Here is a 27,435-nt window from a genome sequence, read left to right on the forward strand (position 1 = left end):
GCTCTTTGTTGAACTCCAAACCTGCCATGCCTCTTTTACTCGTGGTGATTGTGGGCTCTTCCACTGTGACAATTGTTGCTTTGTTTCTGGATCATAACCATAAATCCAACTTTCGTCACCCATTATGATCCTAGAGATAAAAGTTGGGTCCTTGTTAGCCTTCTCTCATAGCTCAAAAGACATGTTTATGTGCTGCTGCTTTTGATCATTTGTCAAGAGTCAAGAAACAAGCTTTGCAGCAATGCAGCATATGTTGAAATTTTATGTTAAGATATCCTGGCTACTTCGTAAACGATTCCAACAGTGTCTGCGAGTTCATGAATTGTTTGGCGATGATCTTCATAGATGAGTTCTCGATTTTTTTCAACATTTTCTGTCGTTTTGATGGTGTTTGGTCACCCTGAACATTCGCCATCTTCAACTGACACTCTACCAGCCTTGAAACATGAATGCTATTCAAAAATCACTATCTGGCTTAAAGCATGTTCTCCAAAAGCCTCACAAACTATTTCAAGGGTTTCGGTAGCAGATTTACTGAGCTTCATGCAAAACTTTATGCAGACACATTGCTCAATTTTTGCCATCCCTCACAGATAAAATGAAACATGAAGTCGAAAAAGCACTTGGGTAAAAACAATGTGTGTTCATGGCGCAGTGTCACATGGCAGACTGATGCAGTAGGCTTGTGGAAGTGTGACCTTGACCTCCCCTCTCATCTTCTTTCACCGAGGCAGTTACACAATAACAGTCTGGGAAGTGTCTGATTGTTCATTAATGTGGCGTGTAGACCTGTTGCTAGGCAGTGACCATGAAATAAGCCACTATACAGCAGCCATTGCTGAGTAAAGGCTCCACAGATAAGCACGTTTCCATGGCAACAAGAGAATACAGCAATAATGGAAGAGATGTTTTCTTTCATTTCATTTCATTTATTCACCTTCCATAAATCCTGTTGAGAATACATTCTCATGCAAATGTGGAGATCGTCCTAGTTACAGTCACAACTAAGAATTACAGTTGTCATCAAATAGCATACACATTTATAATAAAATACTGATAAACATATACAATATAATAAATAAGTTATTTTTAGTAGTAAAAGTAATGGCAAACCTTATACAATTTGTACACTTTTATACAAGTCTATTAATTAAAAACTCAATAGTTAAAATGCAATGTCATTAATGAGTTTTGTATAACAAACATTAATAGTATAATAAATTGAAATAAAGACTATGCAGTGCATGTCCAGATGTTATAAGCAGGACCAGTCAGCAGTTGCAGTTATTTTGAGAACTACTGGGTTCAGTCGTGGTGAGCTGTTGGTGTTAGGAGCTTGTAGCTGAGGCTCGGGACAGTTCAGAAACCCAGAGGAAGGGAAATGTCCACCGTTGGATGCACTACCAAGCAACAGCAGGGAAGATGTGACTGTGGACACTAATGTGTGTGTAATAGTGAACTGTAAAGTGTAGTCGTGCGATGTATCAAAGTTTGCAATAAATTGAGTCATCAGTTCAAAACCCATGTATAGTCACACCATCACGTGACATTATATTTCAGTGAGAGAAATGAGCAACAGAAAAGTTAAGCAGCTACTTAGTACACCTAGATGTAGATGAGAGAACAATATTAAATTGGATCTTAGAAAAGTGGGGTGGAAGCTGTGGACTAGATTCACCTTTGTTAGATTTGAGGCTTTCACGGCGGTGACTATGAAGAAAGCAGTCTTCTGGGATTTGGCACCGTGTATATGTGGTGTTAACCGATGTTTTGGAGGAACCATGAGAACCGGTTCTCACGGTCTCTTTGCTTGCGGATTTCTTATATTTTTCCTTCTACCCTGAAGATGGAGGCGATACGTTCCTCTGAAACGTTGGTTAACACCACATACATGGTGCCGAATCCCAGAAGACTGCTTTCTTCATAGATTCACCTAGATTAGGTAGGTTCCAGTGAGAAGCTATTATGGGCATGGTGATGAATCTTTAGATTCCACAAGAGCACAGAATTTCTTGGAAACAAGATGAAGTATAAAATTTTCAAACCTTGAACCATGAAGTTAGTTGTATATTACCTCAAAAGAAATATAAAATTTCTTGCCTTACACTTTTTGCCACTAAGTGACATGTCCAAGTTACTACATTTTCAGTCTGGTCAGGTTTTGTATGTCAGTATTTCTTCCATCAGCAGTATAGTGGTTATTCAGTAATTCAGTCATCGGAGTTTCATGAGCCTGAATGTATCACATTGAATTTTATTACGTATATAGGTATCAGGTTTCACTCCTTCAAGCATAAAAAAAAAGAAATGATCAAAGAATTACAAATGTCACAAATAATACACCATTTTATGCAACACTATAGAAGAGATTGTAAAATTTGAACTTTGATAGTATCCCAGTACTTAGAGAGGGGGAAAAAAACGGTTCTTTTGGCTAAGTTCAGAACAGTTCTTCATGAAATCTGTGAAATGGATATAAACACAAATGCCATTGTATATGACAAGTAGAAAACTTGGTTCACAGTAATTTAACAGTTGTAAGACCTGAAGCTTTCACAGCAGCTGAATTTCATAATATCTACTCAGGCTATTAGCATTGTCAGTTGGTTAATAATTAATTAATTGAATGATCAACAATTGTAAACAACAGACCCGTCCTCTCATCAGAGAGGGCACTCCACATCAACATAATTATTACAACTGTCTGACAATAACAAAAATCTGGTCTTGGGCCGCAGATGGGCTTCACACGAAGACTGGCTGACCGTCCATCATAACATAACTTTGACCTTGACTTTGACAAGCGCATTCGGATGAGTTGCAGGACTCCCCAAGTCATGAGACAGTAAAATATGGTTATGTTTCTTGCAGGATTCAGAACCAAGAATGACTGTGCTGGCTAGGACCAGCAACAATTTACCCAGCTGACCAACCAAGCAAGTTCCATGACTTCCAAAGTAATGAGACAGTAAAATATGGTCAATAGTCCTGGCTAGGACCAGCAGCAATTGTAAATAACAGACATGTCCTCTTGTCAGAGAAGGTACCCCACATCAACAAAACTGCAACCTAGTCTTGGGCCCCAGGTGGGGCTTGACACCACAACAGACTGATCAATTGACCATCCACTGTAACATAACTTTGACCTCAACTTTGACTTTGCCAAGGAAGCTCAGATGAGTTTTATGACTCCCAGATTCATGAGACAGTAAGATATGGTCATGAGTCCTGTGGAGCCCAGAACCAAGAATGACTGCACTGGTGAGGGCCAGCAACAATTTACCAGACAGGCAAACAAGTCAGTCTTAAGGTGCATTGTTAGCAACTGCTACCTACCAACAAATAGTGATGACACATTAACAAACAGAAGACTTTATGTGTGTTGTGGTTGTAATGATTGATAGAGTATGTACATCATAGACACATATTAGATAAACTGACGAGCTTTTCTAAATCTCTTTGTCACACAACCATTTTCATCACAGACAGGTGGAATATCTTCCACACAAGGGACTTTTATTATATTGAAGTAAACATTTCCCATAACTCTAGCTAGAGGAGTGTTCTTAGCTTTCAGGCAGTGGAAGAGCCTGTTGTCACAGGCACAGTGTGATCTGTAAAAGAGGAAGAAAATTTGTTTGAAGTTGCTTTAAAATATCACTCTCACTCCCACAGTAGTTTCATTTAAACCACATATTTTGTACACTCTTACCAGTTTAGTTTTATTATGTCCACACTTTTTCTGATCCTACTGTTATCTTAACCACTCATTTATTTTTATTGTAAACATATCCATATGAAATTATTTCAAAGATTTCAGGATCTGAAAGATGATTTTAAAATTGCATATCGCAATGCTACAACTACTGTCAAATAAATAAATTGCTTTCACTGTCATCCACCAAGATGTAGGTGGGCGGACAATATTAAAATGGATCTTAGGCAGGATGGGATGGTATGGATTGGATTGATCTGGCTCAGGATAGGGACCAGTGGAGGGCTCTTGTGAACACAGTAATGAACATTGGGGTTCCTCAAAATGCTGGGAAATTCTTGAGTAGCTGCACAATTGGCAGCTTCTCAAGAAGGGCTCAGCTCCATGCATGAGTCATCCACTGAGAGTAGATGGTTGCAGTGTCATCAGAAGAGGTATATCCTGTAACTGCCAAAATAGGTAAATGGATTAAATATTATCTTACGTCCTGGTGGTAAAGCCTAATTTAGACAAGATCCTTCTCCAATGTAAAGCTCTTTTCAGTACTTACTGAGACAAGCAGTACCAGTAGCTCTCTGTATGGATGATTGGTCACAAGGCAACTACCATCAGTACGTAACACAGAATGGACAAATGGGATCTGAATTCATGATCGTAGTGTGTGAACAGTCTAAGACTTGTAGTCAGCAGAATATGCATAACTGTATAATATTTCTGTTAGGAAACAAGGTTAGAAAAGAAAAGCACAGAGAATGTTAAAAAGGGCATCCCCCCCAGAATTTCACTTTATTTGATGGTAATTATAAACAAATTTTTATATGAATACAATATAAGTGAAGCAAAGTTGCCTCTGGACCTAAATGCACCATAAAGACATATCAGGACATGAGTCATGGTCATAGGGCTTCATACATACATTCTCAGCCTGGCATTAGGTGGAGGTGAGTAGTCAAGCTCATAAGACAGCCACTTTAACCCAAGAGAAAGAGGCCAGTTATCCACCTGATAGAGGACTGGGTGGAACCCAGAACCAGTCTGTATCTGGATGTGAACAAAAAATCCCAATATCACATCCAAAATTTGAACCCTGGATGCACAGCCCAAGTCACCTGTCTTAACAATGAAGTTTACATAAGTCACGACATTGACAGTAATTAAATTATATAACGTAAATTATTGAGCTCATTGGTGGTCATAACTCTGGCCTGAAAATTTACTCTCTTCTGATATTAAACCTGAAAGTGTAAACCAAATATTATAAATGCCCACAATTGACCATGATCCTTAACAAGTTTTATGTGCGTTTATTACATCATTTTTCCCTAAGGACCATTTTAATGTCATCTTGCCATCTCATTTTCTGTCCTTTGGTTTTAAAAGGAAAAGGTATCCCTGTAACAGGCCGTGGAGGCCTATAGACTTGAGAGATGTCCCACATTTTCTAGACAATCGGCTCACAGACTGAATTTATTTTACTAATTCAAACAAAGATTTAAAAAGTGTACATTATACATCTATAATTGGTTATGGAATTTCAAGCACAAAATGTCATAAAAATCTGTTTACCGGGGCAAATTGGGGCAGCTTAATTAATGAAGCAACTAATTCTGGGTTGGATGACTGGAAATTTTTTTTAATTACCATGTCCATTTCAGCTCTAGAACCCCTAAGTCTCCTGTCTAATGAATATTTTCATGGTAGTAAAGCAGCAGTAACATTAAACTAACCATTCACCTTCCAGTAAGTGTTGAGGTCTAGACTATCCAGAGATTTATCTCCATGTCCCTTATATCTTAATGGCATGTTGTTTGGGCAGAGAATCAACTTCACTTGTATTTCTTGATGAGTGTCGCTGACACAAGGCCACAGACAAAGGAATATTCATGACATGTCAGAAGTTTTGTATGCCTTATTATACATGAAATATATATAAATACAGGGTGTTTTCAGTCCCACTAAGTGTTATAAGAAAGCACATGAAATCTCAGGAGTTTGGTATGCTTTGGTACACATGAAGAATATGTAAATATATGTCTGTAGTTCACTAATTCTGTTGTAAGAAAGCATGATGGCACCGTTCACACATTGTCCCAGTATTCATAAAGCAAGTAACTGACTGAAGCTTAGTAGGTTATGACTTACTTGGTGTAGAAATTTTCATTAGTGAGGTTGTAGCGTGTTCTGTAAGATCGCACCTTCACAGGACACAAATCATGAGTGCGACAGCATTTGTCCACATCTTTTTCTCTACCCAGTTCAAAGTATGTCTTTGCAATATCTGAATTACCACACCACTTGGTTCCTGCAACAGAAAACAGTGAAGACTGTACAACTGGTCAGTAACAGAACCCATATTATGCTTCCAAAATGTTCAGTTGTCATTTAAGATATTTCCCCAGTAATATTCCTTGTGCACATTATGCTTTCTCTATTCAAGCTACAGAGCCAGAAAACTGACCGAGCGACCACCGCTTATCGGCGAATTTAGTGCCAACTTTAGCAGATAGAGGGTGTAACGTGGCCAGTGCAACGAATCCCCACAGCTATCAATTTCGGTTTTCTAGACAAGAGCCGATATTTCCTTGAAATAACTCCTCAATTATCTACACAAGGCTGAGTAGACCCTGTTCCAGGCCCACTACTTTTCAGAAAATTTGGTAGCGCCAGGAATCGAACCCAGACCTCTGGATCTGTTGCCAGGAACTCTGACCACTGGAGCACAGAGTCACTCAGTCGGTATAGTTCTCTTACAGACTTTGTGTGTGTGTGTGTTTTTTTGTCATCCAGAAAACCTATGTAACTGACTGAACAGTTTTACATAGAAGAAGCATAACTAACCCTAAGATTGAGGGAATTTCTTGAACAGTTGATGGTTAGAAAGCTGTGCAAGAAATTCCCTGTAAACCAAATGACTGATCCCTGTGTTCAGGAAAGTCCATAACTGGATCCAATTCTGAGGTGGCTGAAATAGAAGCTTAGGGTCATTATATGCTACTGCATGGAGAAAGAAATGGAAAGACCATTAGCATGAGAGAGGATGAGTCAATGAAGAAAGGATGTAGAGGGAAGAGTATGGGTAACTACAAGGAGATGCTGGAATGAGGATTTTGAGGTTGATGCAGGCATGAAGTTGCCTAATCTGAGATGACAGACCTGGTACAATGCCAATAAATACTGTTCCAGTAACCCTTGGAGTCTTATTTGAATTTTCCGAAGTTTCCAGCGGAGATACAAAGTCATGGCACTGGTTCATCAGCTGGAACATCTCATCAAAAGTAATGCTCATTGGTTCAGAGACAGAACGCAGACTCTGTAAGGTGTCATTTACTTCCTTTGGAGTACTGCAAAGAAATCATTACATTACTACTCTGACAATATTTTTTACTATATAATGTTAACAAGTAAGCTTATCAATATTGTAACAGTGTTTAATATCTGCACTTCGTTTTCAGGAGGTTCTGGGATCATATGTCAGCCCAGTGCTCAGTTATCCTGACTTGAGATTTTGTAGTTTTCCTAATCATTTTCTAGGATAACATTTCCTGATAGGCCACCTCCACTCCATTCTACATTTTTTTAATTCATTATAATATATACCTTTTAATAGGAATCACCTTGTTCAAAATGTTTACTGTTGACATGTGTCACCCTCTAAGAGCCCAGGACTGGGCCTATTCTCAGCCTGTTGAATTCAGCCCACATCCTTGCATCATATAATAAATCATTTTAAAATTTAAAAATATGGAAACAACAACATAAAAACAGAAATATGGTTCATGATGAAATTAGAAGAAGACAAAATTTCATAAATAATTGTAATTATTCAGCTCCAGAAATGTTATGATCTATATATTTTCAAAACACCAAGGTCAATGGTGTCACCTAGTGAGTTCCACTATTAGTAGAAGCTGTTGTTTTAAAATGTGATAAATTGCAGAACTGGTAGTTAAAAGACATTTGAAAACATAAAATTAAACTGAATTGGAACAATGATAGTAATTGTCCGCATGGAGGAGCATCCTTAAAAAAATAAGAGTGACTCATCTAGTAAAGAAATTCCCAGCACTTTACAAAAGCCACAGGTTAATTACCAGCTTCACAGGAGTCACAGAAGCCAGCCAGTGGTCCCTATCTTCAGCCATATGAAATTAGCTCACATCTCCCATCCTGTTTTTTAAGATCCTTTGTAATATTATCCTCCCAGCTAGGTTTTCGAAGTGGAATTATTTCCTTCAAGATTTCCTGCCAGAATATGTATACATTTATTTTCTCTCCAGCCATGCTACATGCACTGACCATCTCATCCTCCCTGTTTTGATGATTCTAATAAATGTTTGGTAAAGAGTAAAAATTGTGAAGATCCCTGTTACAGAATTTTCTCCAGCCTGCTCTTACTTCTTCCTTCTTAGGTCCAAATATACCCCTCAGTACTCCTCTCTGAACATCCTCCATTTATGTTCTTGCTTAATGTGAGACACCAAGTTTCACACCCATACAAAATAACAGGCAAAAGATTCTGAACTGAATAGTAGCAAGCATTCCCTGAATTTAATATCTTCTTAATTTTTAATGAACACAATTTTGATTTGTAAATTTTGTTGTCAAATATTGGAACTTTTCCACATTTTCAAAGTATCTACCTTTATGTTACATTTCTGTCCTGCGTTCTGGTGGTGACACATATACACAGTTTTCTCTCCACTTACTTCTAGATAAACCTCCTTATGAACTGTGACATACAGTTATTAAAATAGTTAATGTAGTGAGAAGCACAACAAATGTGTTACAGTGAATGGCCCCTTCTGTGCAACAACAAATTTGAAGAACTGCATAAAAAGTAAAAGGTTTATTTGAGTAGGTTTGGCCATTGTAATTATTTGTTGTGTTGTGTTGTTTTTTTTTTTTTTTTCCTAACAAAACAGCTGTCTGCTCCTAAGCAGTTCATCTGTGATTTAGGCTACTTATAGATTGAAGGACATGGGTGGGATTCTCCAGTTTATGACAGCTCAATTCACTGGCTCGGCTAAGTATGATAAAACATTTTAAGTGCATATTTATTTTCCCTTGTGTTAATGGCTAAGGAAGAAACTGTGCTGCAGGGCATGATTGATAGACTAATTGAAATTGGAAGGTGCTATGGCATGGAAATGAATGTGGAGAAAACAAAAGTAATGAAAATTTCGAGACAACCAACTCCAGTCACAATAAAGATAGACCAAAAACAACTGGAGAATGTGAAATGTTTTAAATATTTGGGTAGCTTGTTAACAGATGATGGAAGGTGTACGTGTTAAATTAAATCCAGGATTGTCATGGCAAAAGCTGTATTTAGCAAGAAGAAGAATCTCTTTACCAGCAAATTGGACTTAAATTTGAGGAAGAAACTAGTGAAATGCTACATTTGGAGGATAGCTCTGTATGGGGCTGAAACATGGACACTTAGGGCAGTAGATCAGAAATATCTGGAAAGTTTCGAAATGTGGTGTTGGAGAAGGATGGAGAAGATCAGTTGGACCGATTATGTGAGAAATGAAGAAGTGTTAATTAGAGTCAGTGAGCAGAGGAATATCCTACACGAAATAAGAAAACGGAAGGCTAATTGGATTGGTCATGTTTTACGCAGAAACTGCCTTCTAAAAGAAGTTATTGAAGGAAAGATAGAGGGGCGGATAGAAGTGACAACAAGACAAGGAAGAAGACTTAAGGAGATGCTAGATGACCTTGGGGACAGAAGAGGATACTGTCATTTGAAGGAGAAAGCTCTAGATCGCATTAAGTGGAGGAACTGTTTTGGAAGAGACTGTGGACCTTTCGTCTGACAGATTACTGATGATGATGATGATTTCTTTTCTTGCAGCTGACCAGAAACCAGCACTACTTGAAATAAATGTATAACAACAATATGAACAATCTGTACTGCGATACAACCTGTCATTCCTTTGCGTATGTTCTGGCTGCAGTAAGTCCAAGTCACTAAACAACATCTTAAGTGTTGTATTTTAGCGTCCTGTTGCACTGATTTTCATCCATGATATGTATACAGTTGCCGTCTTGTAGTGCACTCAATTTCACCTGTTACTTCACGACATGTTTCGGCAACATAGTGCCATCATCAGGTGCCCTAATTACGCTAATCTATTTCATTGCTTGCCTTTATAAAATTATTTAAAAAGTATTTCCAAAGTGCGGGTTTGTCAACTATAATAAATTTACACACACTAAAACTTGTTAAGATCATTCATCTTATGTGTCATAATTAAAACTTGCGTGTGGTTCTTCCACTATGGGGGTCGTTTTTCTTATATTCTGTGTAAACCATGTCTTGTGATGTGTGTTCCCTTCTTAGCTGCGAGTGTTGTTGATTACAATTCATAGGTCGTCCATTCGGTAGCTTAGTTGCTATACAGACTGATCTATCCCAGCTACCGTATCTATAACTATTACAAGACTTTTATTTCAGTCTTAAATTCTTTAGTTTGTTGGCGACCCTTCGACAGCAACACTTTCGGCAGGATCAACTAGACGTATATGCTGCATACCACTTCCAAGTCTCCTCTTTGCATGCCGTTAGCCAGGAATGCCCACGTTATCATTCACAGCCCAGAGACTGAATCCTAACATCACAAGGTGCAGTCTTATTACCTGGTGACTCAAATGTTTGTTTTATTCTATCCCGAACCATCTATTCAACAAATGGGGGGAGGGGGTCGTTAGCATGCATATTCTTCGCCTCTCAAGGCAAGCAGGCAGTACTGGGGTGTATTCTACCCCATACCTACTCTGGTATTATTATTATTATTATTATTAGTTATTTATGAAGTAAAAATAGTCCTGTGTGGAAAACATGTCTGCCCATCGGTCTGTGTAACTGGTATCAGCGCTTAAAATGACGGGAGCATTATTTTAATTGGATTTGGGAGACTTTCATTAAACTATGTCGGGGAAATTCCGACGTACAGCCATACTGACCCTTATAAATTCCACTTTACTTAAGACTATACATAGGATTAACAGGCCACAAATACGTTTTAACAAAGCGCAAAGAACTTCTCTGGGGACTGTGGGTATACATACTGCTACATTTCAACCTTGCTGTTGTTATTGTTGCACTACTTGTTAACTTTTAATCTTTCAACAAGGGATAAATTGAGTTATTTTAATTTGTTATCGTTAAAGTTTATGTGAAGTTAACTTTACATATAAAATCACCACTACCTTAAACCACGGCAATTTTTATAAAGTACTGTAATTTGTTCGATCATGCCAACGTACGCATTTAAAGAATCTTTATCTTTCTTCGTCTGATTGCATTGCAATTGGCATAAAGATAAGGCGTTCCAAGAACTTATAAAGTCCGCTTTATAATTATAATTTATATATAATATTGGACGGTTTATGGTTTACTTCGCGTGCATACTTGGCCTTCTCGTGACAATTACACGAAATCGTGCGGCTTTTACTTACACAGATGTTTGCTTTGTGTTTGAAACTATGTCATCTGAGCGACAAGGACATAACTTAATTCACTGTTTTAACAGAGAAAACAGAGAAGGAGATAAATGTATGGAAGGGATAATGGAAAGGAGAAAAGGGGTTGAAGGATAAAGATACGAAAGAAAAGACACCCTACTGAATTTCAACGCGCTTTTTCTAGTAAACTTTTTAAAAACAGACGAAATAAACTTCAAAAATGCCCGTCAATATAAATGACGTTACAGATGTAATTATTCTTTTTTTAAAGTGAAAACAAATCTTCTGTTAACAAAATTATAATCTGAATGTTTGCTCTCCTCGGAAAATTAACTCCCTTGAGGAGAGCAGCCGACCGTATTTTTCGAGCCCTGCTTCTGAAATTCTGGCTGTGTAGGATCAGTAAAATGAAGTATCAAATAATAGTGCTAGTTCAGAGTACATCGATTTAATTTCTCTTCCGACTGATGGATTAACCATGACCTTGGGTCTGAGGCATTGTGCCTCGAGATAGGAAATGCAACTGAGTTTGACAAATATAGTATTTTGTTAACGGATATTTAAATTACAAAGAATGATCATTTAGTATATTGAGTCAATGACATGACTTTTACTCCATTGAAATGACGTCAAAGTAAATACGCATGTCTACAAGCTTCTTAGTAAAGCATGTTGAAATCTGTTATTCAAGGTTGTTGAGATTACTTAATTAGATACATTCAAAACTGTTGTACTTTAATGCAAAAAGCAGACTGAAAGAGACATGTCTTAAGGCGCGTCCACATTACTCGTGCTCGTGCTCGCCAGGCTTGTGCTCGTCGGGAGACTCGTCTGGCTTTTACTTGTGCTCGTAAATCTTCGTCCACACTACTTCAGTTGCTCGCCAGGCTTCGGCACGTGAGGATCCGTATATTTACTCGTAGTATGTATAGGCTGTAGTCGTATTTTAATTTACTGACTATAGTTTTTAAATTAAAAATTTAAAATGTACTTGTCTCGTGACTTGTCATATCGTCCACATTACTCGCGAGCATAGCGAGTCACACGAGCACGACTAATGTGGACGCGCCTTTAGAAACGCAGTGCACGACACTGTTTAGCACAATGAATCATACTGTGGAAATACGTGGTTAGAAGCTACGTCAGAAGACCGCTTGCCTGAAGTTTTCTTCAATCCAACTCGACAAGCGTTGTAGTTCCTTGAAACCGGATAAAGTATTTATTTTGACTTTTATCATAATATATAAAAAGAGTTAAAAACATCAGTGCTATATTTAAATGTTTGGCTATCAGAGTTACTAGGCAGTCAAGTTTGCACAAAACCTGCCTGAAACAAGGTTATGTAAGATAAGAAGAAAACACACTGCAATTACTGTTGGAAAGTCCAAAATATTTCGTAACTTTCCTTTGTAAAACTTGATTGCTGTAAAGGATTATCTTTATATCCAATAGACTTGTACATCGAAGATACGGACATAGAATTTTACTTTTGGGTTGAAGAAAACGGCTTTTAAAAACCTATTAATCTGGCTGGGGGAGTTACTTGTCTATTAGAATCTTGCGAAACTTGACTGGCTTAGGAATACGTAATGTAAGGATAAACACTTCAACTGCTGTTGAGAAGTCCTAGAAACATAGGCCTGTTTCTCTTGATACACAGGGCTGGTCTTGGCCCAAGTGAGGGTACATTATTGTAGCATGGTTCAAATGATGTCTTGTAAATCGCCAGGAAAATATACGTCTAAGTAGAGTACCAATTGCTGTACTTTTTAATTAATTAATAAATATATATACTATAATTTTCTGAGAGTGAAAAACTATTTCATAGAAGGAAAGTCATCATATGTCATAGTGACATACCCAGGCAATTAACCTGCACGTTAATAATTGGTAGGAACTGACGGAGCTCTTCGCTTTAGCACGAGTTTTACCGATCTGTGAAATTGTGAACGAGGCTGAAGCCACTGTCTTGAGATGGGGCCAGAGAATATTGTACTTGCTAGTATCTCTTTGTGTATGAATCAGGAAATTGAAATCAAACACCTAGAAACATTGGACCTCATGTAGCACGAGATGAGGAATGCGTATAGGATATTGGTGGGAAAGCCAGAAGGAAAGAGACCACTGGGAAGACCAAGGCGTAGGTGGGTGGACAATATTAAAATGGATCTTAGAGAGATAGGTTGGGATGTTATGGATTGGATTGGTCTGGCTCAGGATAGGGACCAGTGGAGGGCTCTTGTGAACACGGTAATGAACCTTCGGGTTCTATAAAATAATGGGATTTTCTTGAGTAGCTGCAGAATTGGCGGCTTCTCCAGAAGGGCTCAGCTCTATGAGTGAGTAAGTAAATATCTCTTTGTTTCATACGACCTCATTTTGACAGTTGTTTTAAATCTGAATCTAAATCAATTCGCCTGAATTGAAAAATTATTATTGTATTATGGCTCTACAGCCTTTTGTTGGACCTTGGCCGCTTTCCAGTTACTTGATCCTATACATAGTTGCTAGGACTCCTTGGACGGGGATCAGCCAGATTCAAAGCTTCTACCTAGACACAGAACAACAGAAACGCAGAATAAACGCACATAATACAGACAACCATGCCTTGAGTGGGATTCGAACCCACGATCCCAGCTCTCGAGCGAGCGAAGACAGTTCGATGCCTTAGACCGCGCAACCACTGTGAACGGCCCTGAATTGTAAACACCTGTGGGAATGTCTAAATCAATTGTAAAACCCACTGATCATTAACCGGATTCAGCGTTTGAAACTAAATCGTAAAATTTAAAGAATAATTACTCATAGGCCCTAGCAGAAACAGATTTTCGTTTGATACAATGTGTTTTAAGCCCTTTTTACAGGTTATTGTATGTTTTTATTGTTCGTTTAAAATCACGCCACCTGCCTTCTTTCTTTCGTGATAATTTAAAACCCAAATTCAAGACAATGCTAGTTAATGTTCAAATTAAATGACGAATATAACCTTCATAGAGCGCAAGTTTATGAATGTGAACATTTATATTTCACAGCAGAAAATTCATCATGTGAAATCACTTTAATTAGTCACAGATTTCAAAAGCGGTCGTTTTTAAAGCTACCTAAATACGTAGATCAATTGTCCTTCCCCGATATTTGATGCACACGGCTTAAAGCATTCTCAAAGAGATACTCTGCAGATAATTGGAGCCTCGCAGTCGTGTTAATTCACACAGCTTGCTTATGTCTTAGCATTCTCATAAATCTAATTCTGTTGCTTTTTACTGCTGCATATCTAGTAACTCTGCCTGTACAACTAAAGAGTTATTGCTGCAATTTACTGGCATACTATAGCGGAAGAAATGTTCCGATACACCGAATGAGATTTCACCCGGAACTTAGACAGTGGCAAGAAATGTGTGCCGTGCTAACAGTTACAGACCGAGAAATGATTGTGAAGTAGGTCAGTGGCGTGATGTCAGTGGACCACCCACAGGGCGTGTAGTGCACGAACCACATGGCATATGCGGCAGGTTCTAATCGTCTGAAACCTGTATGTTTTCTGCTAAAATGTATGATGCAGTGTTACCTAATCATCCGGTGTCAAGCAACTGTTCCTACAGGAAGTACGTAAAAGAACGTATCGTAAATACTGATTTCTTTCGCCAAGATGATTTAGAAAAAACTTAGAAGGAAGAAAAATAAACATACATTTCCACCGATATAACCTCAATTTCTGTATATTTATTATCCAAATGTTTTGACAATATTATATACGAGTATTATAGCATTGGAACTGGAGCTGAGCCCTTCTGGAGGAGCTGCCAATTGTGCAGCTACTCAAGAATTTCCCAGCATTTTATGGAACCCGAAGGTTCATTTCCATGTTCACAAGAGCCCTCTACTGGTCCCTATTCTGAGCCAGACCAATCCAATCCATACCATCCCATCCTATCTCTCTAAGATCCATTTTAATATTGTTCACTCACCTACGCCTTGTTCTTCCTAGTGGTCACTTTCCTTCTGCTTTTCCCACCAATATCCTATATGCATTCCTTGTCTCCCCCATTCGTGCTACATAACCTGGCCACCTCATCCTCCTTGACTTGATCATTCTAATTATACTTGGAGAAGAGTACAAGTTATGAAGCTCCTCATTATGCAGTTTTCTCCCACCTACTGTCACTTCATCTCTCTTCGGTCCAAATATTCTCCTCAACACCCCATTCTCAAACACCCTCAGTCTATGTTCCTCCCTTAATGTCAAAGACCAAGTTTCACAACCATACAGAATCACAGGCAAAATTATAGATTTGTATATTCTAACTTTTATGTTTTTGGACAGCACTTACTGGGAGAATTATGATTTGAAGTAAATAGGAAATTTAAAACATTAAACAGACCTTACGTTTGTCTTACATAAAGTTCCTGAGAGAGAGACCCTCCATTGCACCAGACGAAAATTTATATCATTAGTATTTAGACTTATGTAATGCACTGTTGCGATTCCATAGCCTATAATTTACAAACTGCTGCCTCATTAATTGAGAAAATTCCGAAGAGAGTCTGTCACATTAATATAGCAATTTTATGTCAAGAAATAATGATGCTGACCATGTGAATAAAGTCTATAAAAAGGGTTGCAGTTTACGTGAGACTGCAAATTGGAGGTCGAAAAATATTTCGCTGTGAAATTTTAAGGAATATCTAACAATTCCGCTTCGTTTCCTAGTACTGTGGAGATGACGAAGGGCACTGTAAATACGCCATGATCGAATGGGTCATTGTGTTCCTGAAATTGCTTGAAATTAACGGGAGACATCCACTTGTAGATTTAACCCAGATACATATTGCATTCTTAATGAAAATGGCGTCATTTCAAGTAGTAGTATATGTTAGATCTTCTTGTAACTCTGTGGCTTTTAGTCCGCAAGCGAACTATGCCGGTCGGTCGGTAGATCCTCCCATACATATCCAGTGGCCGAATGGGGGTTCCCAACTCTACAATATCTGCAGATATTTAACCAAGTATAGATACATCGGTTCATTCGTTTGGTGAATATATTATAATAAAAATAATGAGTGGAAATGTATTAGTTTCAGATTAGAGCATGAGGACACAGTACTACTGAATTCATCTATATGAACATCCGAACATGTATTTTGAGGAAAATCTTCATATCGTTATTAACTAAATCGCATTGCGTTGTAAACACTAACTATTTTTTATAAGCAGTCACTCACAGACTATAAACAGTAATTACGTTGAAAAAAGCAGTCTTCTGGGATGTGGCACCGTGTAGATTTGGTGTTAACCGACGTTTCGGAGGAACGTATCGCCTCCATCTTCGGGGTAGAAGGAAAAATAAGAAATCCGCAAGCGAAGAGACCGTGAGAACCGGTACAAACAGTCTGTGTCCTCGTTTGGTTGAATTTCAAAGTATACAATAACGCTGAGACCGGAATGAAGGATGAATACTGAAAATTTCACGATATGAAAGGTGATATAAACCTGTAAAATACGTAAACTTGTCAATCTTACAAAGATTCTGAAATTAGCGGAGTTTGCATTAAACTTGATACAAATAGTGGGCTGTAATCTACAGGAAAGACAGCCTTAAGGCACGTCCACATTACTCGTGCTCGTGTGACTCGCTATGCTCGCGAGTAATGTGGACGATATGACAAGTCAAGAGACAAGCAAATTTAAAATTTTTAGTTTAAAAACTGTAGTCAGTAAATTAAAATACGACAATAGCTTATACACACTACGAGTAAATATACAGATCCTCACGCGCCGAAGCCTGGCGAGCAACTGAAGTAGTGTGGACGAAGATTTACGAGCACAAGTAAAAGCCAGACGAGTCTCCCGACGAGCACAAGCCTGGCGAGCACGAGCACGAGTAATGTGGACGCGCCTAATAAACGCTGAACCGTGTGACGGAGCCTCTTAAAATTCGGCACAAAAATCAAGAAGCCTTATGAGGTCACTGTGCTGTTTGTATGCGTATTTGTGGTCCCTCCCTTGAAGTTGTGAACACAGTCTCCGATTTTGATCAAACTTGACAGGGAATGGTCAGGAGTATTATGGAGTCATGCTTAGAGATGTAAAAGCAGATCAGGGAATTTCGAAAAGACACCTAGAACAGATGTATGAAAGGAGGCTACAGCCAATCCTCGTCAACCGCGGTTTTGCCAATTGCAGATTTCAAGTATCAGCGGGTTTTCCATTTGTACACATTTCACAACCATGTTGTTCGATTCTGCTTCTGCGATTTTGATTTGCATATACACAGAAGACGTTGGTGAAATCTGCGCTATACTTGCCATTTGAAACAAGCTTTATAGCTTCCAGATTACCATTAAGGTACGTCGTTCTGTGAAATTTATTTATATTTCACGTCTAATTTTCTGTAACCATATTAATTCTGATGATATTATTTGTGCTTAGTGAAGGAACGAGAAACTTCGGCTTTATGCACATTAACAGCGGTTCAGTCTTCAAACACAGAGTTTCCAGCAAGCCACGGAGTTTTCAGAAACGAAACCTAAGCGATTGGCGACAAGAGCCTTGTAGTATAAACCCCAAGAACAAACACAGGCGATTAAGATGGCGTTAGAAACAGAAGTTGCAGCAGTCTTAAATGGTCCAATAACTGATAATTTTGGACTTGTGTTTGAGACAATCAATCAATCAATCAATCAATCAATCGGGCTACATACCTGTAAGTGCACAAGGGCGTTTAATCAAAGTTACCCATCTTTCGAAGAAGCCAATTTTACGCTCCAGTTATATTGATTCCCGTTTGGCAGTAGCGTAAGAGACCATAAGAACAGTTGTGGTATTCCCTTAATATGACTTATACAGCAGCCATCAGTCTATTTACTATCTGAGCCATCTCAAGCATGTGTAGGTCACCTACAACAATAGGGCCTCACGTAAAAAACAATGGCATTATTTGGTAAATGAAGTTGATTTAACATAACATAATAAAGTCACGTCTATGGTTGATCTAGCGCTAAATACCGTATTAATTACGCCCTTCAGAGCTCTAAGATTACCGCACACTAGAAAACTTCGAACAGTCACTCTGTATAATTTCATTTTGTAATTATGGTCGCCTATTCCAGATGTACGGTGTGTGTTTCCTTCTTATACGAACCGGGACAGATCAGTACGGTGACAGGCTAAGGAACTGTTGACTCGAGTGCGGTTCCAAGAATGGGAAGGATTTTTCTTCGCCATGTAGTTCAAACTGGCTGTGGGGAATCGCGTGCTCCTACCCCGAAGATAAAGAGAACGGAGCATGAAGCTGGCCAGTCACCTCCATACTCTGAGTAGAATAAGAATGGAGCAGCTTTACGTCTTCTCTTCCTGTATGCCTTCATGGCGTGGCGCTTATGCACAGGGACAAATTTTATTATTTGAACCTTCATATTTTATTTGGAAATTTGCTAAAATGAAAAATAAACTATATAAATTCAAACCCTTTGGAGTAAATCTATATTACACATGATTCCACTGGGTTTTGGCCTATGAACGTTTCTGACAAAATGATATAAATCTCGTTTTCTTAGCTTTCTAAAAGACACTCTCTAACCTCGAAGCAAAGAACCCAGTGTAAGAGACACGCGAATGCTCTCAAACGTACTCCTTTAGTGGAAGGAGCTCTATGATTGTGGCCAACTTCCCCTTTCATCCACATCTTGACATCAATTTCAAGAAAATTTTGCAAGCTAACAAAGAACACTAATTAGAGAAAGCACAAATTGACACTTCGGTTAACATGGTCAACTTCATAAACAAGTTAGTACCTGTAGAACTGCAAAATACGTAAGAATTCATGTAAGATTTGAGGCTTTCACGGCGGTGACTATGAAGAAAGCAGTCTTCTGGGATTTGGCACCGTGTATATATGGGGTTAACACCACATATACACGGTGCCAAATCCCAGAAGACTGCTTTCTTCACGTAAGAATAAATGTTTGTCTGTTATTTCGCTAAATAACCATCTTACTCGTAATGCTCCCGTCTCACAGTATTATACGTACATTTTTTTCCCTTGGCACTACAGCCCCAGTGGGCCTAGGCCTACCTCCATGAACTTCTCCGTTCACTTCGGTTTTTCTAGATCTTACACATTCGGTAGGACTCCTTGGGCGGGTGATCAGCTCGTCGCAAGGCCTCTACCTGTACACAAACACAGAAGAACGCACACACACAAACTAAACATCCATAACCTGAGCGGGATTCGAACCCACGATCCCGGTTTCCAAGCGAGCGAAGACAGTACATGCGTTAGACCGCTCGGCTACCGTGACCGGCATTATACGTACATATATGCATAAAATGGTTTGATTACAAGAAAATTCATGGATTTAAAGCAGATTCAACCGTACTTTCCATTCACGACTTTCAACATACAGCAGAAGTCAAAAGAAAATTTAAATTGAGTAAGCAATAATTTCAAAACACGTTCCATGCAATTCTGTATAAATTTAAAGTCTTGTCATTAATGTGGGACACAGATCAACGTCCCCTAAGCGGTCCTCTCCCTTCACGTTATGCGATTATACTTTTGTAAGCATTTCTAAGTTTTCCCATGCGTGATACAGGCTCCGCTATTCTCATCCTCTTTGATGTGACCTTCCTAATGTTAATGATGCTGTCTTCTTGGATGTGACGCTATGTCATATATATATATATGATATATCATAACAGATACACTGCAGGAAGGAACTGCCTCCATTTTCAAGGTAGGGTAGTGATTACTCTTGTGAATACAGTAATGAACTTTCGGGTTCCATAAAATGTTGGGAAGTTCTTGAGTAGCTGCACAATTGGCAGCTTCTCAAGAAGGGCTCAGCTCCATGAGTGAGGGTAGTGATTACAAATGTTTCGGAGAACGCTGCTGACTGTATCTTCAGAGTATATTTCCACCTTGAAGATTAGGCACAGAGGTTCTCCAAAATGACGGTAATCACAATTCACATTTCATGGTGTCATAAAGCTGAGGATCACAGTCTAAATTGTAGTCATTCCCATCATGATAATCATGATGGTGATCATCATCACCATTATGATCATCATGATGGTGATCATCATCGTTACCGTCATTGTCATCGTTAATATTATCATTACGATACTTTACTATTAAGATCAAAACGACAATGGAGGGAAAAGGAACGAAGACGAAAATAAACCTTCATACTTTATTTTATTAAATCGTACAAAGTTGTAAAAGTAATTTCAGGTGATAATTATACGTATTAATGCAAATCTAAGTCACGGAAAAACTCTACATTCATACGCAAACAGATTATTTATCTCCTTCTGAAAACACAGAATTAATTTGTTTCTTAATATATTTAACGACACTTTCTTAATTCCATCGCTTATGAATGCAGGATCAGAGGATGACTGTGAATGCTGAAGTGGGAAAGGCATATACATATTTCAAAATACCTTCTTCGAGATTTCGTATGCACGTGGTCAAGATACTCCATCATTGCTGATATATAGTATATCTATATAGGCCGTGCCATAGCTCAAGCGGTTAGTCGCTGCCTTCGCACCGCGGCGGCCCGAGTTCGATCCCAGGTCTGGTCAAGTGGGATTTGTGGTGGACAAAGCGACGCTGGGGCAGGTTTTCTCCGAGTACTTCGGTTTCCCCTGCCAATCTTCATTCCACCAATTGCTCCACAGTCACCTTCACCTATCATCTGGGGGCTGGTACAATAGGCCAGAAGTGGCCGCAGTACAAGAGACTTAGTCCCACCCCACTAGCAATAATACAAAATATATATATATACGTATATATACACATAAAAGTAAAGGCCGTGGAGGCCCATAGGGTTTTGAGATGTTGAGGTTCCCATTTTGTAAACAAACGGCTCACAGATGGCGGCAAGGTTGTCAGCCATAGTGCGGCTGGAAGGATTAGGTCAATTGAAAAAAAAATCCAATGACCTCATCGGGACTTGAACCCCGCGACCTTCTGGCTTGGAGCATAGTGTCTCAACCAACTATTAGAAGATTTAAGTAAATCACAAACTAGTGAAACTGAATGGAACATATCAGCATCTTTTTTATGTTGATGGCTTCAGTTTTTGGAGGAAATACATCCTAAATGCTATAAAGATGAACAGAAACTCTATCAGACGCACTCAAGAGGCTAGTTCAGAAGCAAACGCGAAGACGAAATGCATATTCATGTCTCGTGATCACACTACGTAACAGACTCATCATATAAAGGTGGCTGATATTTTCTGCAAGTGGCGAAGTTCAAAGAGTTGATAAATTTAACACATTACCAGTATATTGAGGAACTTATGACCAGAATAAAATATACAGAACTATAATTTTACCTAAGGGAAGAACCCAAACCAGGAGTGTGTCCGGAGTGCTCGTGGGCATATTTGAACTAAAGAAAGAAAAAGTAAGAGGAGGAGGGTGAAAATAACGCAGTGGCAAGCTTCACGGTATGTACTGATCATATAATATTATTATGGTGTACAAATTAAGGAGGATGAGCTGAGCGGCACACGTAGCAGCAATATGAATGATGAAAAATTAATACAAAATTTCAGTCGGAATTTCTGAAGAAGAGAGACTACTTAGACGATTTAGGCATAGACCGAAGCAACTCGTATTATAGGTATATAGCTTTGAATGACTATGACAGGAAACAATAAATTGGAAAGAGTGTAAAAGGAAGAGATCATGGGCTAACTTAGGGTGCTACACAAACTAGAGTCTAGGAAAAACCATGAAATACGTTATCAGAATATTCTGTGTCCCGATCAAGATTTGAACCGGACACCTCCCTAGTACAGCACGAAGCGTTACCGCTTGAGCCAAGTTTCTCGCTGGAAGATAAAGTTAAAATGAATACTAAGAAATGAAATGTGAAATAGGGTGCCCAGGGTAGGGGCCATTGGAACACGATCACTGCCGCTTTGGAGCATTGGGTGGATTTCTCAGTTTCTTGATAATTTGACGTACGGTAGGACTCCTTGGACGGGCGATCAGCTCGTCACGAGACCTCTACCTATACACAGGACAACACAAATACAGAATAACGAGAGCATACACCAAACGTCAATGCTCTAGGTGGGATTCGAACCCACGATCCCGGCTTTCGAGCGAGCGAAGACAGTAAATGCCTTAGACCGCTCTGCTACCGTGACTGGCGTCGTAAATATTAAGGTTCGAAACCAGCTTGAACATCTTGACTATGTAACTGGCAGCCAGTAACATGTTGTAAGATCAGTCACACTACTGGTACACAGCACAGTCATAAATTGTTTCCGATTTTATTTCGTTCCGTCCCAGCCCGCATAAAATCGTTAAATATTTTATTAATTGTTATATAATTTAATTAAATCTCTGTGTTATTACAATTTTTTCTATAATCCATGTGAAAACATGTTATATTGGATTTAAGCTTCTTGTAAATTAGAGGTTATACTTGAAAGGCCCTAGTGGAACTGGGGGCGCACAATGGACTCGAGAGTCGTATGGGTGCTCGGGATGAATAAAAGTTACCCCCTCCCATTTCAGCACTTAATACTCAGGGGTTATATCAAACGGCAGGCGTATGGATCAAAATTAAGTTTGACAGAAACGTTCATTGTAGAATATCAATACAAGAATTCACTGATATTCTCTGAGTAGTTTTGAATATGAAATATGAGGATGGATACAGAACGACACAAGTGTCACGCCATTAGGTGATCAGTTTAAGCATTTCGTGCATAGAACGCATAACAATTAATTTTAAAATGCAATGCTATTTTTATACATCACGCACAAAATTATTTACTTATGTATTTTATGAACGATTCCCTCATATTATCTGGCAATTCAAGTTCGCAAAGGTGGTGGCCTTAAAACTGTCACAGTGATCTATAATTTGACTTCATTATCATAGTTATTGAACCATTCCATGTTATATACAGACCTCCTTGTGAAGAAAAGGAGCTCTGCAAATTTATTCCTCATGTACTCGTGCATTCAGTTGGAACTTAATAGGTTAATTCTTCGGTAGTGGGCCGGGGTAGATCGGTCGGAATAGCGACGGGCTACGGAGTGGACAGCAGGGGTTCAATTTATGGCAGGAGCAAGAGATTTCTCTTACTTATAGTATCGAGACAAGCTCTGGGGTTCACCCTGCCTCATATCCAAGGTACCGGGGTTAAAGACGCTGGAGCGTGAAAGTGTCTACTCACTTTAATCTAGTGCTGAGGTCAAGAATGGTGGAGAAATAACTCCGCCCACTCACTCGTCTTAATGACGTGTAGTTTTACCTTCACCTTTCATCGGTAACGTGTCGAGTGACAACTGATAATCAACAACAATTTTCGGCGATTACGAGTAATTTCAACGTGCTAGATATGTTCGTGCTTCAGGCTACGCTTTCAGGCTTAAAAACAGGGACAAATTATCGGAAGTGTTATCACAGTGGTAGCCCGTCAAACTCGCTTACTAAGCTTGAAAATTTGACGGGTGCAGCCTATCTCCTCTAAGTATCGAAACAATGCGTTGAAATGGGCCACGGCCGGTTCTGCGATGTAACTAGCTAATTTTCGTTAGAACCATCGCCCTATATGATTTGAACGCCACATAACAACAGTTGATAGAGTGTCGTAAAATAACTATATAACCAAATTTCATGGACAATCAATGATCTCCAAAGCTGAACTGCTCATGCAAACATCTCAGTGAAAATTATACAGAAAGTGTAGTGAACATCCGACCCCAAGTAATTTAGTGTAAATTGGAACTTGTGACAAGCATTGGATTCAATCACATCCATCAAACTTAAATGAGGCGCTTCTATGGCCTACCATTTCTGTACGCATAATGATGTGCAGTGTTTTCCACTGAACTAAACTAACTACAGAGACGGACTAAGAATACTGATATACGTGTATATCCTGCATAATGTATAGTTACGTATAACTCTGAGCTCGGGTGTCCAGAAGTACCGTTCATATTTCAATGCTAAGAGGAACACCATTGTATCCCGTTTAGTCCACCTGTACAAGAAATATGGCGAAGGTCACCTCGAGGGTAGCTTGGTTGGGAGAGGCAAAACATTTACACAGAATTCTGATATCAAATTTTCTGGAAAAGTAACCATGGGGACGAGCGAGAAAGAAGAGAGGAGATAATATGAAGATGGGCGGATTAGGACGGATAATAAGAATGCCACCTGACTCAGATTTCTGTCCAATGTTGGGCTTAGGTAGTAGTGAGATTTTTTACCTCAGTCAGTAACAAAACTTTTCCTCGTGCATCCGGAAATCGCCGTCAAATTCTTACCGTACTGGAAGTTGTAGAAAGTATCGTTCTTTGGGTATCGATGAAAGTAAGAATACATCTAACTTTGTAAAGTAAATTTCAAAATAATTCTCACTCCTTTATGTAAACTGGAATTAACTACTGCTTATTAAATGTAATCAAGCATGTGAACATTATATAAAAAATTGCAACTAAATAAGACATAACTGAAAGAACCAGAGATGTAAATATACTAGCATGAAACAATAGAGGAAAAATAATAGATATGTAAATATCATCCGGAAGACATTCAGAAGAGCTTCTCTATGAATATTTCATATGTTGCTGAAAGATGCTGTATTATCTACGAACTTCTTTGTATCAAATTAAATAAGTTATATCTCATCTAAGTTTTGGTGCCGTTTTCAAAATAGAATGTTTTAAAACAACATTTTTACTTTTTTTTTTATTAGTTCACGGAACACATATGTCGGATATGACTACTTTTAAATATAAATATACGATTTTATCGACTGTACTCGTATAGATTATTATCCGTGAAATGGAAGAATGGTTGTGAAGGACACATTGAAAAGAATGTGAAAGGCAGCGGTCGTGGTCGATTAAAATACAATCGTATATCGATATCTATATGTATAAACTGAAAGAAAAAACTTACAGTCATGTCAGTTGGGATAATTGGAGAGCGCCGAGATGTGAACCACGAACTACCTGACTATACAGCTGGAGTGTCAACCACTACATATACTACACATTCAAGTTGTAAATATGTATCACGAGCCGTTCAAGAGCTACAAGAGTATGCAAACGAATACAGAGACAAATGGAATTTCAGAAGCTAATTTCGGATGGTGAAATACACCGAAACAGAATGTTTCATGATCACAGCACAATCAAATTCATTCTATGTAACTAAAATCTAGTGCATTAATTCACAATCTCTTCCTCCCAAATCTAATCAGAAACATAGTTTGTGAACATTCTAACATCGACCATTATCACCTATCTCGCAGAGACACGGCCGCGCCGTAGCTCAAGCGGTTAGACGCTGAATTCCCATCGTGGTGGCCCGGGTTCGATCCTGGGTCTGGTCAAGTAGGATTTGTGGTGGAAAAAGTGGCGCTGGGGCAGGTTTTCTCCAAGTACTTCGGTTTCCCCTGCCAATCTTCATTCCACCAATTGCTCCACAATCACCCTCGCCTATCATCTGGGGCTGGTACAATAGGTCAGAAGTGGCCGCAGTGCAAGGGACTCAGTCCCACCCCACTAGCGATAATAAATACATAATAATAATCTCGCAGAGACATTGAATTATTGATCATGGTTACTCAACATACGTGTACTAGGGGCCTCCTAGTTTATGATATATTTATGTGATATGTTTGATTTATTCAGGCACCGAATAAGAAGTGCGAGATTAACGGCCGTGGGGATCCGTTGCGCTGACCACGTGACATCCTCTACCCGTTAAAGTTGGCACTAACTTCGCCGACAAGCGGCGGTCGCTCGTTCGGTATAGTTCCCTTGCGGACTAAACCCACGGAGTTTTGGAAATAACTGATAACGTATACGTTTCATTAACGGAGAAACGTTACTGCAGTGATAAAGCAAACAGAAAAAATTCAAATTCGTCCGCATTATGATGCAGGTACTTCGTAAACGAGGAAAATGTAATATTATGCAATCTGTATACACTATAACCTGACATAATACTTATTCATATGTCTTGCCCCAGTAAGTAATTAACGATATTAATCATATTGAAGACCAAACTTATTTTTTGCAGGATCTCCATGCTTGTTTTCATTTTCCATTATATGACAATTAAAGTAAAATGGGTTTCCATGATCTATCTTTACAAAAATTCGAGGGCTCTAAACTGATTGATACTATCACTACTCCCACCTCAGAATTTAGTGAGCTGCCATATCGCTATCGGTGAAAATGGGATTTTAAAAATGTGAACAATCAGCGGCGTCTAGTGGCATAACAACTGTACCGTGTTTCATGCACATCAGTAAATTGGTTTTGGAGTTATTAGTGTATATTATATGAGAGTCTTAATTTTCTTACATTTCAATATATGGTGTACTGCTGAAAACTTACGTGACTTCAATCAGCTCGCAATTCTCAAGTCTTTTCCTTGGACCAAGTTCAACTACAGCCACAGTTTGATCGTGATAATACACCTGCTTCACCGAATCACTTTTTACCCAAAGACCACTGAAACCTTTATAAGGGGATGTTTCCGCTGGTGTGCGAGAAGATGATTGAGCCTTGACTAACAGAGGAGCGACGGCCAATATCGCTAGTCCAGCAATAGTTAATGGAAAAAATACTCCATTCGAAATTGTCCTCATTTCTCTTCCTCGAGAAACTGTCTGTACTTCTGCGATTATATTGTCAGATGATACACGTATGTCAAGAAGTCGATGATCCGAAATTGACATGCTTTGATTAAAACGATTCAGTGAACTGTGTTTGTATTCCAGAATTGTTGGGACTTCACACACTGATTCACGCTAGCACAAATTACGGTGCGGTGGTGATTAATTGTGTTATTGAAGATAGAACAAGAATATTTATAACGACTGAAACAGAAAATAAATCGTATACTTTCATTGTGATTTGTTGATACGAGAAACGAACGTAATTTCTTGGCCCTATCTACAGTTTTTGAAACGATTGAACGCTTTACAAGGCCGCTAGAACTGCTTACACTCCCACCACAATAAGAAGCGATGAGAAGCGAGGCGAACCGTTAGCTACTGAGCAAGCCGTAAAACTGGAAGTGTGTCTGAGGACACGAAATGAAAGCTGCTTATATACGTTGCCAAAGGAGGGGGGATCAACCAGACTCCCGTGAAAGCTGGACTTATTCCTTTCAGTGTATACTGAATTGAGAGAGAGAGAGAGAGAAAAAAGTATAAATTTGAAATCAGCTGTAGTGATTATACTTAGTGAA

General features: G+C 38.9%; 1 protein-coding gene across 1 annotated transcript; it reads right to left on the minus strand.

The window, feature by feature from the left end:
• Window positions 1-1,854: 1,854 nt before the first annotated feature.
• On the minus strand, window positions 1,855-27,244 carry LOC111864343. Its single transcript, XM_023851530.2, has 4 exons — window positions 26,577-27,244; window positions 6,869-7,056; window positions 5,858-6,017; window positions 1,855-3,614 (listed from the first exon to the last, which is right to left on the minus strand). The coding sequence occupies exons 1-4, from the start codon at window positions 26,918-26,920 to the stop codon at window positions 3,428-3,430; spliced, it is 879 nt and encodes a 292-aa protein (XP_023707298.1). The 5' UTR covers window positions 26,921-27,244; the 3' UTR covers window positions 1,855-3,427.
• Window positions 27,245-27,435: the final 191 nt, after the last annotated feature.

Source organism: Cryptotermes secundus, unplaced genomic scaffold, assembly GCF_002891405.2.
Source record: "Cryptotermes secundus unplaced genomic scaffold, Csec_1.0 scaffold216, whole genome shotgun sequence".
NCBI lineage: Eukaryota > Metazoa > Arthropoda > Insecta > Blattodea > Kalotermitidae > Cryptotermes > Cryptotermes secundus.